This window comes from Orycteropus afer, unplaced genomic scaffold (assembly GCF_000298275.1).
Source record: "Orycteropus afer afer isolate SDZICR_OR568_19922 unplaced genomic scaffold, OryAfe1.0 scaffold00075, whole genome shotgun sequence".
Taxonomy (NCBI): domain Eukaryota; kingdom Metazoa; phylum Chordata; class Mammalia; order Tubulidentata; family Orycteropodidae; genus Orycteropus; species Orycteropus afer.
The window spans coordinates 10,414,917-10,427,787 of record NW_006921662.1 but is presented as its reverse complement, the minus strand read 5'-3'; the positions used below and the strand labels follow the sequence as shown (position 1 = coordinate 10,427,787).

At 41.1% G+C, this 12,871-nt stretch overlaps 1 protein-coding gene across 1 annotated transcript; it reads left to right on the top strand.

The window, feature by feature from the left end:
- Window positions 1-726: 726 nt before the first annotated feature.
- Window positions 727-8,630, top strand: ADIPOR1 (adiponectin receptor 1). The gene is made up of 7 exons (XM_007941147.2): window positions 727-867; window positions 2,679-2,795; window positions 3,988-4,159; window positions 4,647-4,833; window positions 6,040-6,227; window positions 8,003-8,196; window positions 8,502-8,630. Exons 1-7 carry the CDS (start codon window positions 727-729, stop codon window positions 8,628-8,630), a joined length of 1,128 nt encoding a protein of 375 aa, XP_007939338.1.
- Window positions 8,631-12,871: the final 4,241 nt, after the last annotated feature.

The window sequence follows — 12,871 nt, the reverse complement described above, 5'->3', positions numbered from 1 at the left end:
TTAGTAGTCTTTGAAGGAAAATTAACCACTGGGCATCTGGCTGAGCTCCTTTTGTATACAATGAACATTTGTCAGAGTATTTGTAGATAAAACCCAGCTGAGTTCAGTTGGCATTTAATTCCTTTCTAAGCCTGGGTGGTCCTGTAGTAATTGCAGTCAGGTGTTGGCTTCATATTTTTGTTCCTTCATCTCAGAGCCAGTCATTTCTTGGGCAGCATGAGCTTTGGGAATGATAGGCAAAACTCTTCTCTTCTCACTAAATAGGATGTAGGTCTGTGGGAGGAGGTCTGGAACCCCTTGAGGATCCAAACCTAAAGAATAGGATGGGTAGCTGTTTTTCTGTGGTGAGAGTTTGGTGCAATAACTAACTATAGATTCTTTGAAGACAAACAAACACATGTTATATTTTCAACGTTATCTTTAAGATTAATGAGGTTCTGGATAAAGGGTGATATTGAGTAGGAGGACACGGAATAGATTTCATTTCAGGAATTAGTTGGACCTTAGAGTTGGGGACAGAGTGTGGGTTGTTTAGTTGTATCTTATTTTATTCAATATTGACTTGTAGAAATTAAACTATTGTATAAGAGGAATAAACTGTCATCACCCTTCATGTCTGTGTTTGCTTGTAGTGTCTGCCACCACAGGGACATCTCTGCCCCCTGGGGCTGAGAGGCCCCCACCTTTCCCCAAGCTGAAGCCGCAGGGTATTGTGGTACCAGCCAGATGTCTTCCCACAAAGGATCTGTAGTGTCACAGGGCAGTGGGGCTCCGGCCAGTAACAGGGAAACTGACACAGTGGAACTGACAGAACTGGGACCCCTGCTAGAAGAGAAGGGCAAACGAGCAATCACCAATCCAACCAAAGTAAGTCACCTTCCCAGGAATCATTCCCTCGACCAGTATCTCTCTTTAGGTCTCTGACAGTCTCTTGTTTTTTCCGAAGATCCTACCGTCTACCCAAAAGGTGGAACTATAGCATCCTGGGAATATCTCTATCCAAGTTTATGCTACATTATGAGTTCACTCATCTAACAGACAAAAATCTCTACAGCTTTAACAAGTTCAAAGTCTCTCTTATGTAAGAGAATTCTGGAAGTAATCAATCCAGTCTGATATGGAGGCTCCTCTACCATCAGGGATCTAAGCTGCTTCTGTCTTGCTCCTCTATTATTCTTAATATGCTGCCCATCATACCCTCATTCTAACCACTCTAAGAAGGAAGTGGGAAGAAGGAGAGGGGCTTGCCTTTTCCCTTTTAGTACCTCACAACACTTTCCATTTATATCTCATAGGCCAGAACTTCGTCACGGAGCCATATTTAGCTGCAATGGGGTTAGGAAATACAGTCTTCTCTTTGGGCCCAAATCTAGAAGAACCATTTGTTTACCAGGGACCATCAACAGGGGAGAGAGAGAGAGAACAGCCCAGAGAAGGAATTAAACTGTTGGACTTATCTCCAAAGCCTTGGGACAGAGAAAAAAAAGCTCCCTCCTTGATAAACAAGTGCTCACCAGCATGCACACTGGTGTCAAGGCTCTTTTGGACACAGGAATCAGTGCTGTATTTTTTTTTTCCTTAATAACTTTTTGTTGTGATTTAGGTGAAAGTTTACAGAGCAAATTAGTTTTCCATTCAACGATTCATACACATTATGTTTCGTGCCATTGATTGCAGTCCCCACAATGTGACAGCTCTCTTCCTACTTCCTCTCTCTGTTTAGTTTCCATTTATCCTTCTTTTCTATTCCTTCTTGCCTTCTTAGCTTTAACCCTGGGCAAATGCTGCCCTTTTAATCTTATGTGGTTGATTGTTCTAAGAAGTGCTCACCTCCCTCGTGTTGGTATTCACCTTCTAGGCCTATCTATAGGAGCTCTGGTAGCACAGTGCCTAAGGCACTTGACTGCTAACCAGAAGGCTGGCGGTTCAAACCCACCAGCCACTCCTCGGAAGGAGGGTTGGGCAATCTACTTCCATAGTGAACCACCTTGGAAACCCAAGGAGGGGTCGTTATGAGTCGGGTCTGACTCTACAGCAAATAATAACAACAGGCCTGTCTATTGTTTGGCTGAAAGTTGAACCACAGAGGTGAGTTCATTTTCAGGCTTGAAGGTTGTCTAAGGGCCTTAGTGCTGCATCTTTCCATGGAACCAGTTCTAGAGCCCTGATACCCCTGGGATCTCCCATGGATACAAAGTTTTAGTCATTTTAGCTTCTCCAGAGTCTGCATCTACAGAACTATGAACAAAATTAAATTGTTAAGGGAATTTCTGAGACTTAGTGTCCTTTTCATTGTTTTGAGAATTTAGTGACCTAGAAGAGGGAAATACTTGGGCAGTTGGGGGAAATGAGAACACTGCCCTAGAGAAGAGAATGGGTCATTCAGACTTAAAGCACACTTAGGTTATAGGTTGCTAATCTGTGTCCCTTGGATGCCAGTCTTGGTCAGTGTCTCATGTGCTGAATAAAGCATTCACTCCCGTGTTTACAGAGTATTAATAAACCTCCATCTATACTGTTGTAAGCTCAATAAAGTATTTTTTGGAAAAGAGGCCACATGGGCCTATGTTGGAGGGAGAACATTGAGTTGTGTTTCTCTGGATCTCTCTGATCTTGGACAATACATTTATGGGATGACTCCTAGGGTTATTTGGTTGGTTGGTTTGTTTCTGCTACAGACTGAAGAAGAGCAAACATGCCCAGTGCCCCAGGAAGAAGAGGAGGAGGTGCGGGTACTGACACTCCCCCTGCAAGCCCATCACGCCATGGAGAAGATGGAGGAGTTTGTGTATAAGGTGCAGCCTAAGAGCTTCTCTCCTGGAAGGGGAAGGGCAGCAGTGTGCTGGGATGTTCCCAGCAGGCAAAGCTCCCAGTTTAGAACATGCATTGTGTTGAAATTACACCTGTGGAGGGGTTTGGTTTGTGTTTTGCTGAAGGTGAAATAAATCAGGTGGAAGGCTGACTAAATTTTTAGTCTTCTCTCCTAAGCATTGTTCAAAATATACTCAAAAACAGGGGTTCTTCAACTTTTGGGTTATGGATCCCTTTGGTAATTATCAAAGTATTTAAATGTGATATAGTAATGTGGGCTTCTTTATTAATGCATTAATGCATATTTAATGTATTAATGATAAGCCCTAACATATTACAAACAGTATTTCCTGTTTGTTTTTAATTTTAAATTTTAATTTTTAATCTGTAAAATTAATATAGTATAAAAATATATGTGATTTCTATTAGTGACTAACTCACAAATTAATACTGCGTTCTATGGTTTGTTATCTACCTTTGTAATTGAGAGGAATGCTAAATTTTTGTTAGAAGTGAATAAAAATAATTTTTTTCCACTTATAATTCCATTATTTTCCAATAATTTTTTTCTTTCTACTCTCTGGATTCTGTCCATTGTCCATGGATCTTAGGTTAGGAACCCCTGCCTAAAACAGTATTTTAATCCCAGTCTAGTAAGAACTCAGAATCTAATGAGAGGAACAGATGGAACAGGGGTAAGCAGCATCTCCTGGACGAGAGGGCTAAGGAGGAATCAGCATATCTTTTTAAAATCATAATTTATGATATAGAAATCATAAAATTATATAATCTATACTTTCCATTTCTTTTTCATTCACTATGTTTTCTTAATTTTGAAATTTCAAGTTGTTTAAAGGAGACCAAGTCATATTTTCTTACAGATTGAGAAACTCTTATCTAAAACACAACCAGATAAACTAACATAATACAACGAGGACAAAGGTGTTCTTTTTGTTTTGTTTTGTTTTGTTTTTTTAAAAAAAAGTAAAACAGATCACTTCTCTGCTAGGCTCACTGATGCTATGCCTTGAATACCTCCAGGGCCAGGCTGGTTCCACACTGTTAACTAAACTATCCAAAGCCTGATTAAATCCTAGACTGGTTGTCCTTCATCCCTTGTCTTCGGGGAAGCTAGCATTCTCCACGCAGGGCCTGGAGAGAGTATATATGTTCTAGGTCTGGGAGGGACGTTGGAGAGTCATTCCGTATGATGTGCTCCCTGACTGGTTAAAGGACAATGACTACCTGCTGCATGGCCATAGACCACCCATGCCCTCCTTTCGGGCTTGCTTCAAGAGCATCTTCCGCATCCATACAGAAACTGGCAACATCTGGACCCACCTACTTGGTGAGTGACTGGGATGGGGAAAATCTAGTATCTTGCCTTCTTTAGATGCCATAGGACTTTTTGTGTAGCTTTTATCCATGAGAAAGAAGAACAAAGTTGTTCTGATAGCTTGCTAGCAGGGGTTGTGCCTTTAAATTATTGGTGACCTTGGTTGATCCTTGATCAATGATCTGTAAGACTGGAGGAGGAAGGACTAGAAATGGAACTAGATGTTCTCTTGCAATCCCTTGCAGAACTGTTAGAGATGGCGGCAATTTCTTCTACTTCATAAATTCCCGTGGTAAAAACAAAATCCCAGTATTGCAAAAAATGTTCTGTTTGCCTAGGTTTGTGGAACCAGTACCATTTTTCTCCTGAAATTTTAGACTGCAGTTCCCTTAGCAAAATCCTATAGCTCACTGATTAATAATATCAATTATCTGATATTGTCAAAGCAAACACATTTTCTTTTTCGTCACACAATTTTGTTTCTCCCTCTTTCCCATAGGTTTTGTGCTGTTTCTCTTTTTGGGAATCTTGACCATGCTCAGACCAAATATGTACTTCATGGCCCCTCTACAGGAGAAGGTGGTTTTTGGGATGTTCTTTCTGGGCGCTGTGCTCTGTCTCAGCTTCTCCTGGCTCTTCCACACCGTCTATTGTCATTCAGAGAAAGTCTCTCGGACTTTTTCCAAGTGAGTCAAAAGGCCATCAGTAGGACAAAACCATGTACTATTGTGACCTCAGTGCTGACTGGGTGCTAGGTACTCCCATAACTCTTAAAGATTCCATGATATGCCAGAGGAGTGACTTTCTGTTTTGTGGGTATAGCAGGGTGATAAATCTTTTCTCTTAAATTCTTTGTGAAAAAACTCACTACAGCCTCGTCAACAGATGAAACCCAATTGTGGAATATGCTTTCTAACTGCAGTAGTACAAAGTTGTGACCCATCCTTTGTGAAACTAGAGGTGCCAATGGGCTGCTTTCCAAGACCTTCCTAGTACCCAATACTAGCTTACTTTGCTCTTGGCCCATGCCAAAGCAGGGTGTGGTAAAGTATTCTGTGCTTCCTTCTGCCAGTGATCCTGCCCACTTATCAAGTAAAGCTTATCTTTGCTGCCCATGCGTTACTGGAAGCCCTAGATGTCCATCATATGTTTTCTCTATTCCCCAACTTTGAGCCTAAATTCTGTTTGTTTGCTTGTGGTCTCCCCGCTCCTCCCATTGTTGTTGGTTTTGGTTGTGATGATGGTGAATTATTTTTTTCTCCCAGTAACAACAGTAACTAAAAAGTTAAATAAAACAGAACAAGCTAATTTACCCCCTTGATAATACTCCCAATATAAGGGTTTTGCTTTTAGTACTCAACCTAACAGAGTTGGGGACTATTCACAGTCCTTCCTGAGTGTGGTGATGGGAACCCACTGGATTGGACAGAACTCCTAAAGTTAGGTATTGACCAGAAGAATGTTGCTATTCACAACAAAGGGAAAAGCATAAGGTTCTGTGATCAGGGATTCTTCAGAGACTTTTCCACTGTAAAATAGAAGTGCTTAACCTTGTAGAATTTCAATCCAGGAGACAGGATAGATTGTTTAAGAAAGGAGGTAAGAGGATGAAAAGTGGAAATAGTCAAATCTGGGAGCAGGTAGAAAACAAATCCAAACCCACTGCCATAGATTTGATTTCAACTCATGGTGACCCTGTAGGACAAAGTAGGACTGGGTTTCCAAGGCTATAAATCTTTACAGAAGCAGACTGCCTCATCTTTTTCTTGTGGAACAGCTGGTGGGTACAAACTGCCAACATTTAACTACTGCACCATCAGAACGTATTAATGAGCTATAACAATTCTTCATTTCTCCCATTGATTTGTTTCATCTTCATGGCTCTTTTCTAGACTGGACTATTCAGGAATCGCTCTACTGATTATGGGGAGCTTTGTCCCCTGGCTCTATTATTCCTTCTACTGCTCCCCACAGCCACGGCTCATCTACCTCTCCATCGTCTGTGTCCTGGGCATTTCTGCCATCATTGTGGCACAGTGGGACCGGTTTGCCACTCCTAAGCACCGGCAGACAAGAGCAGGTAGGTAGAAAAACAATGTAAACCTCAGAGGTATCTTTGGACATTGGACCCAAGAGGCTCAACCCTGGGCCTAAGGTTTGCCACCCAAACCCTGATTTGTGTTCAGAACTTTCAAGATAACATGGATCCTCAAAGGTCAGTTTTCCCCAAAATCTTGTACTGTTTCAGTAGAGTGCAAATAGGTCAGATCATTACCCAACTGGTCAATTAGCTGCAAGCCTAGATATGACTGCTCTTCCTATACTTAGTTTAATATAGTCATTTTAGTAAAGCAGCCCTAGCCAGTGGCATCATTAGAGTTGGTATCACACCTTGCCCTGCTCCTCGCATGACTCACTCTCCCTTTTGGCCCCTGGAGCAGGGCCAGCCCATAGTGGTAGAGGAGTGCAGCCCTCCCTTCCCATTGGCCAAGTTGGAAATACTCCTTTCCTCTTCTCTGCCCAGTGGCAGGTACCTCGGCCCACCCACTCTCACCCTGACTGGAGGGTGATATGGGCAGGGGGAAGAGGGCCTGGTGCTGCACTGCCACAAACCTTGAGGTCATTTTGGTATTACCCCTTCTGACAATGTCAGAGGGTGCATTCAGCAACCCCCACCCCCCAATAGCACCACTGCCCTCAGTGAAAACACTCAGACTTATTTACTGAGGGATTGGAAGGCTTGGTTTGGTGAATAAAATACCTTAAACATAAATACTGGTAACAACTAATGTAATAGCTCTAAGCATAAACATCTGTATTTGTGTTGTCTCATCTGGGCTCTTATTTTAAGCTTTTATTACTTGGCAGCAGCATCACCAATTACCACTAGTCTTCAGTCCCTTTAAACTTCTTAAAATCTATTGTGCTTTAACCTTCAGTTAAGACAATTTAAAAATTATCAAGCACCACCCATGTACCAGACACTGTGCTTAAACAAGGGCACCTACAATGATGGAGAAAGGTAGTCCCTGTCCTCTAGTTATGTATACCATAGTTCTGCATAGCATAATCGTGTTTAGAATGGTATTCATTCTTCCCTTATGGTTGGCCTTGTTTGCGTGTCCCAAAAGCCACTGACAACTTCTTAGCTGATTTTATCTATCTACTCAGCGATTAGAGTCCTGGTTACTTAACCATTTTATGATTTTAACAAGAAACCTGCCCTGTTCTCTGATTTGAGAATCAGAAATCTAATTTCTGTACCTAAGCCAACCATTGGTAGGTTTGACATATCATTTTGGCCTACACCTCTTAACAGATAGTGGGCCCTGGTGGTGCAGTGATTAGAGTGCTCTGCTGCCAACCCAAAAGGTCAGCAGTTAGAACCCACTAGATGTTCTGTGGGAAAAAGATGTGGCAGTTTTGTTCCATAAAGATTTTCAGCCTTAGAAACCCTAAGGGGCGATTTTACTCTGTCCTGTAAGGTCACTATGAGTTGAAATCAACTTGACAGCAGTGGGTTTTTGTTTTTCCCTTTTTTTTTTTTTTTTTTAATTTCTTCACAGATAGTGAAGAATGGGAGATTTGTTTCAGTGCGTCTTAAAAGCAGTAGCTACATAAGCACTTACACAATCTTTTCCCCATTCTAGATGTGGAAGAGATATCTGAATTTAAAAAGAGAGAGATCCACTGGCTGTTAGCCATATGATGGCTAAATTTCCTAAATATATAGTATTCACTGGAAAACAGCTAATTATCATGCAGAGTTGGATTCCAGAGAAAGACAACAATGCCTTTCATATAATGGCTTTTTTTTTTTTTTTTGCTTGACAGTCTTATGTCTGTTTTATTTAGGAGTGTTCCTGGGACTTGGTTTGAGTGGTGTTGTGCCCACCATGCACTTTACTATCGCTGAGGGCTTTGTCAAGGCCACCACAGTGGGCCAGATGGGCTGGTTCTTCCTCATGGCTGTGATGTACATCACCGGAGCTGGCCTTTATGCTGCTCGAATTCCTGAGCGCTTCTTTCCTGGAAAATTTGACATATGGGTAAGGAATTACTCTTCCAGCAGGGCCTGTAATTATGTGACTGACACAAAGTTAAAGTCTCAGTAAAAGATGATTAAGAAACATAGGGATCATCTAGTGTCTGGGGCTGTATACATAGGAGGAAAAAAAGAAAAAATTGTTTATCTTTGGGAAGGACTGTTTTAAAATTCTTTATAACAAGCAACACTTTTATGATATTAAAAAAAATGCTTAAGAGAAACTTGAAGAGGCACACAATTTCTCCTACTTATTCCTAGTCCTTCTTTGCCATTATCCTAAAGACTCTTCTCTTTTTGTTCTTGCAGTTCCAGTCTCATCAGATTTTTCATGTCCTGGTGGTGGCGGCAGCCTTTGTACACTTCTATGGGGTCTCCAACCTGCAAGAATTCCGTTATGGCCTAGAAGGTGGCTGTACTGATGACTCCCTTCTCTGAACCTTCCCACCAGAGGGGTAGAGGAGGAACTTCCCAAGTGCTTTTAAAAATAACTTCTTTGCTGAAGTGAGAGGAAGAGTCTGAGTTGTCTGTTTCTAGAAGAAACCTCTTAAAGAATTCAGTACCAACCAAGCTTCAGTCCACTTTCACACCCACTGGACAATAAACTTTGCATTTCTCTAGCTGGGAGAAGGGGATGGTCTAACTTAACCATCCCCTTCCTCAGCAAGGCAACTCGTCCCCTCACAGAGAGTACTTTGAAGCTCATGTTGAGATTTTACCCCCTCTTCCAACCATTTTGGAAAAAAAAATGATGGACTGGGACTCTTCAGAAATTCTGTTTCTAGAAGAAAATGCCCTTCCCTTACCCCCATCCTTACTTTGTAACCTGGCTTATAACGGGCCATCCATTTTTGTAGCACACTTTTCAAAAACAATTATAACCTGGTCCCATCTTTCTAGGACCTGGATCTGCTTACACAGCAGGAAGAACAAAGTCACCAACTTTTACATAGCCCGGCTAATCATGGAAGTGTGTCCAGGCTTCAGATAACTTGAGTTTTAATTTTTTTTTTTCTTGGCAGAGTAATGTAAAATTAAAATGGGAGAAGATATTTAATATTTAATACTAAGCTTTAAAAAGAAACCTGCTATCATTGCTATGTATCTTGATGCAAAGACTATGATGATAATAAAAGAAAGTACAGAAGACACTTGACATTCAAAGATTAACATGTGTGGTCTCAACTATTTGCACACAACTCCAGAGGTCTAAAAGCTATAATAATTTCAGATTCTGCTGAAGCATAAATTTGAATCACAGGCACTAATAAGCTGTATATTTTAACCAATGATTGAACCTAACTGAATTTCTAACATCTCAAAACAGCTTTATTTTTTTCTGCTTATTGTACATTTCATTAGGGAAATTAACATGCTATAAACAAAACCAAACCCACTGCCATTGAGTCAATTCTGACTCATAGCGCTCCCCATTGGGTTTCCAAGGTGGTGAATCTTTACAGAAGTAGACTGCCCCATCTTCCTTCTGTAGAGTGGCTGGTAGGTTTGAACTGCCAACCTTCTGATTAGCAATCAAATACCTTAGGCACTGTGCCACAGAGCTCCTTTTAGTATGCTGTAAGACACTGCTGTTGAGTGGAACCTGACTCATAGCAACCCCTCCTTGGGTTTCCAAGAGGATATCATATAACCGGGAAAGCAAATGACCCTTGTGAAAAATAATACAACTAAGCCAACAGGAAAAATTTCTCAACCTCAAGTGGGAATTATAGAAATGTAAATTAAAACCACAATGATATACCAACCAGACTGGCACAAATTAAAAAGCCTAATAATGATGAGTGTTGGTACTGATGGAGAAGTATATGTTGGTAGAACCACTTTGTGCTGATATGCATATATATATATACATACATACATACATATATATAGAACATTCAGACATGTCATGAAATAATACAAGATGGATCTGATGTCTTAAAAAAAAAAAATGTCGGCTCTGACCCACAAACTTGTTTTCATTACATAATGGATCACAACTCACAACTTTGAAAAACACTGTTTGCAAGAAACTTGCACCAAAAGTTCATTGCAGCTATTTGTAGTAGCAAAATACTGCAACAACCCAAGTGCCCCAAACTGTTGAATGGAAAAATAAACGTTGGTTTATTCATATAGCAAAACACAAACTGAAAATGAATTATAGTGACAACAACGTGGTTGAACATCAGAAATAAGGTTGGGAGGAGGCAGCTTACAGAAGAACACTTACAGTATGATTTCATTAAAGCTCTCTAATTTACAAAACTAAAGATAGTTTTTCGTATCTATTTGGTACGTAATACAAAACCATTTTAAATTAAGAGCTTTCAGAAACTGTTAGCAGAAGTCACCAACTTGAGCTGCGTACCAGTGTGCCTTGTATAGAGAGCTTGTGCTCTTTTGTTTCCTACCTAGCCTGCTGCACTCATTGGAGTCACCTGCATGGCCCCTGGAGCCATCTGAATTTGCAACTACTAGCAAAGAACAGGAAGGAAACTTAGGGACCACATCTGATCCAACTCAGTAGTAAAGCCTAAACTGTATGTATTTATTTTTCAGTTAGTAGACAGGGCCAGGAAAAGTGAATCTTAAAGATAACATTTATTGAGGATCTGCTTTGTACTTTTCATATGCCATTTTTAATTTTAGATTTTTAAACCTGTGAAGTAGGCAGTATTATCCTCATAGCACATGTGGAAAAAATTAAGGCTCAAAAAGATCAAGGATATTTCTGAAGATGGTATACAAGATAGGAGCCAGTGTCTGAATCCAGATCATTTGAACTTAAGCCCCATGTGCAAATGCCTCAGATCACGCAAGAATTCCTTTTGCTCCTGATTTCATATCTAACTTTGTCTTTATCAGAACAAACAAGTAGCAAGTTGCCTTCTGTGGCAACTTGTTTGTGTGTCAACTTGGCTGGGCCTGGTTGAGTGGCTGGGCAGCTGGTGGTAGTTATTCCACATGATGAGACTGGCAATCAACTCCATGGTAGGATCTACTACAATCAGTTGAGTAGCTGCCTTTGGGATGTGGTCTGCTTCCTGTATATAAGCAGAAGCCTTGGGAATGGTCTCTAGCTTATGGCACGCTTGGACCCTGCATGTAGCCATGTCGTTGTTCAGCGGCCTGCTATGTTCTGCTGACATTGAGACTTAAAATGGACTTAAGTTAATGGCCTGCCGTGTGGTTTGGTAACATCGGGACTGTGCCTTTTTACTTGTCAACTTTGGGCTTTTCAGCCTCAGCAACCAGCAGCTGTCTGAGTGGAGAAACACCTCTAGCTCCAGTGGGCCAGGAACAAGAGGCAGAGATGGACCCCAAGGTTGAGGGGCTTTCACCCAGCCCCTAGAGCCTGGAACTTTGAATTTGGACATAAAGCCTCCAAACTGTGAGAGAATAAATTCCTGTCTGTTAAAGCCATCCCGTTTGTGATATATTTCTTGTCAGAACAGCACTAGGTAACCAGAGCACCTTCTTTCTCTTATACTTCTAGTTCATTCTTTCATTTCCTAAATACTGAGGACCTCCTCTGTGCCAGGTACTATAGGAGGAAAAAAAAACATGACAAAAATGCTGATGAGCTGTGATTAAAGAAAAAGAATACAAGCTGAGAATTTGACTCTACCTCTTTCCTCTTAGTAAATAAAAAATCAAGGGAGAGATTAACTTCTATCTCTATGCCATCCATTTTAAATAAAGTAGAACTTAGTAAGTTCTTAATAAATTCTTAAATTATAACAAATAGATAAGAATCAAAGAAATTCTTGAATACCTTGTGTGTTAGTTTGGGTCCTCAGAGATTCATTCACCAAGATAAAATTAAATGTGCAAAGATTTTATTAGGGTAAGTGACTATATGTAAAGGAAAATAAGGGAGCAGGACAGGCTGAGAAAGATACAAGACCACACCAGGCATATCTGGCTCCCGTGAAGAAGCAAAGGAGAGAAGGTTGAGAGAAGAGTCCCAGACTGGTGCAATCTAAGGAAAGTTCAGAAAAACTCTTTGTTTTGTGGAACTCCTTGATCCAAAGTCTTATGACAAGAGTCCCATCTCCTCAGAAAGTGTCAGCCTGTCCTAGTGATGGGCGGGGACCAGCTCCTAGGAGCGTGGTCTCAGCCTTGGAGCAACTGCAGCGAATTTCACAACAGTAGCTGGTGCTCTTGGTTCATTAACACACTGCATCACTCACACTCTGGCTTGCAAAAATTCAGTGACACTCTCCCTGACTGGTTTACAGATTCGACGTATACTATATGTGCTTGATACTAAGTTTTAAGGCCAATTCCTTATTTTCCTTTAACTTTCAGTAGCTATGAACACCCAGAATCACCACCTGAGTTGTCCATAACATAAAGTCAGGAGGATGTACGGGACCTGGCAGACTGACTCACCTAATTAGGACCCAACCCACCAGAACAGACCTTAGAAATTCAAAGTAAGTTTGGGCTGTTAAGGTATTTGGTCAGATATCCAAATGCCTATAAAGAACATTCTTGTGTGGGAAGAAGACTCCATTTAAAGACAATGTATGTTGTTGTTGTTGTTGTTGTTAAGTGCCGTCGAGTCGTTTCCGACTCATAGCGACCCCAGGCACAGCAGAACGAAACACTGCCCGATCCCGCACCAGCCCCACAATCCCTGCTATACTCGAGCCCATCATCGCAGCCACTGT

Bases quoted from the DNA above. Each gene is read 5' to 3' on its own strand.
- ADIPOR1 (XM_007941147.2), top strand. From the start codon at position 727: ATGTCTTCCCACAAAGGATCTGTAGTGTCACAGGGCAGTGGGGCTCCG. The intron at 868-2,678 runs GTAAGTCACCTT...TTTCTGCTACAG, and splicing joins CAATCACCAATCCAACCAAA to ACTGAAGAAGAGCAAACATG. The intron at 2,796-3,987 runs GTGCAGCCTAAG...TATATGTTCTAG, and splicing joins TGGAGGAGTTTGTGTATAAG to GTCTGGGAGGGACGTTGGAG.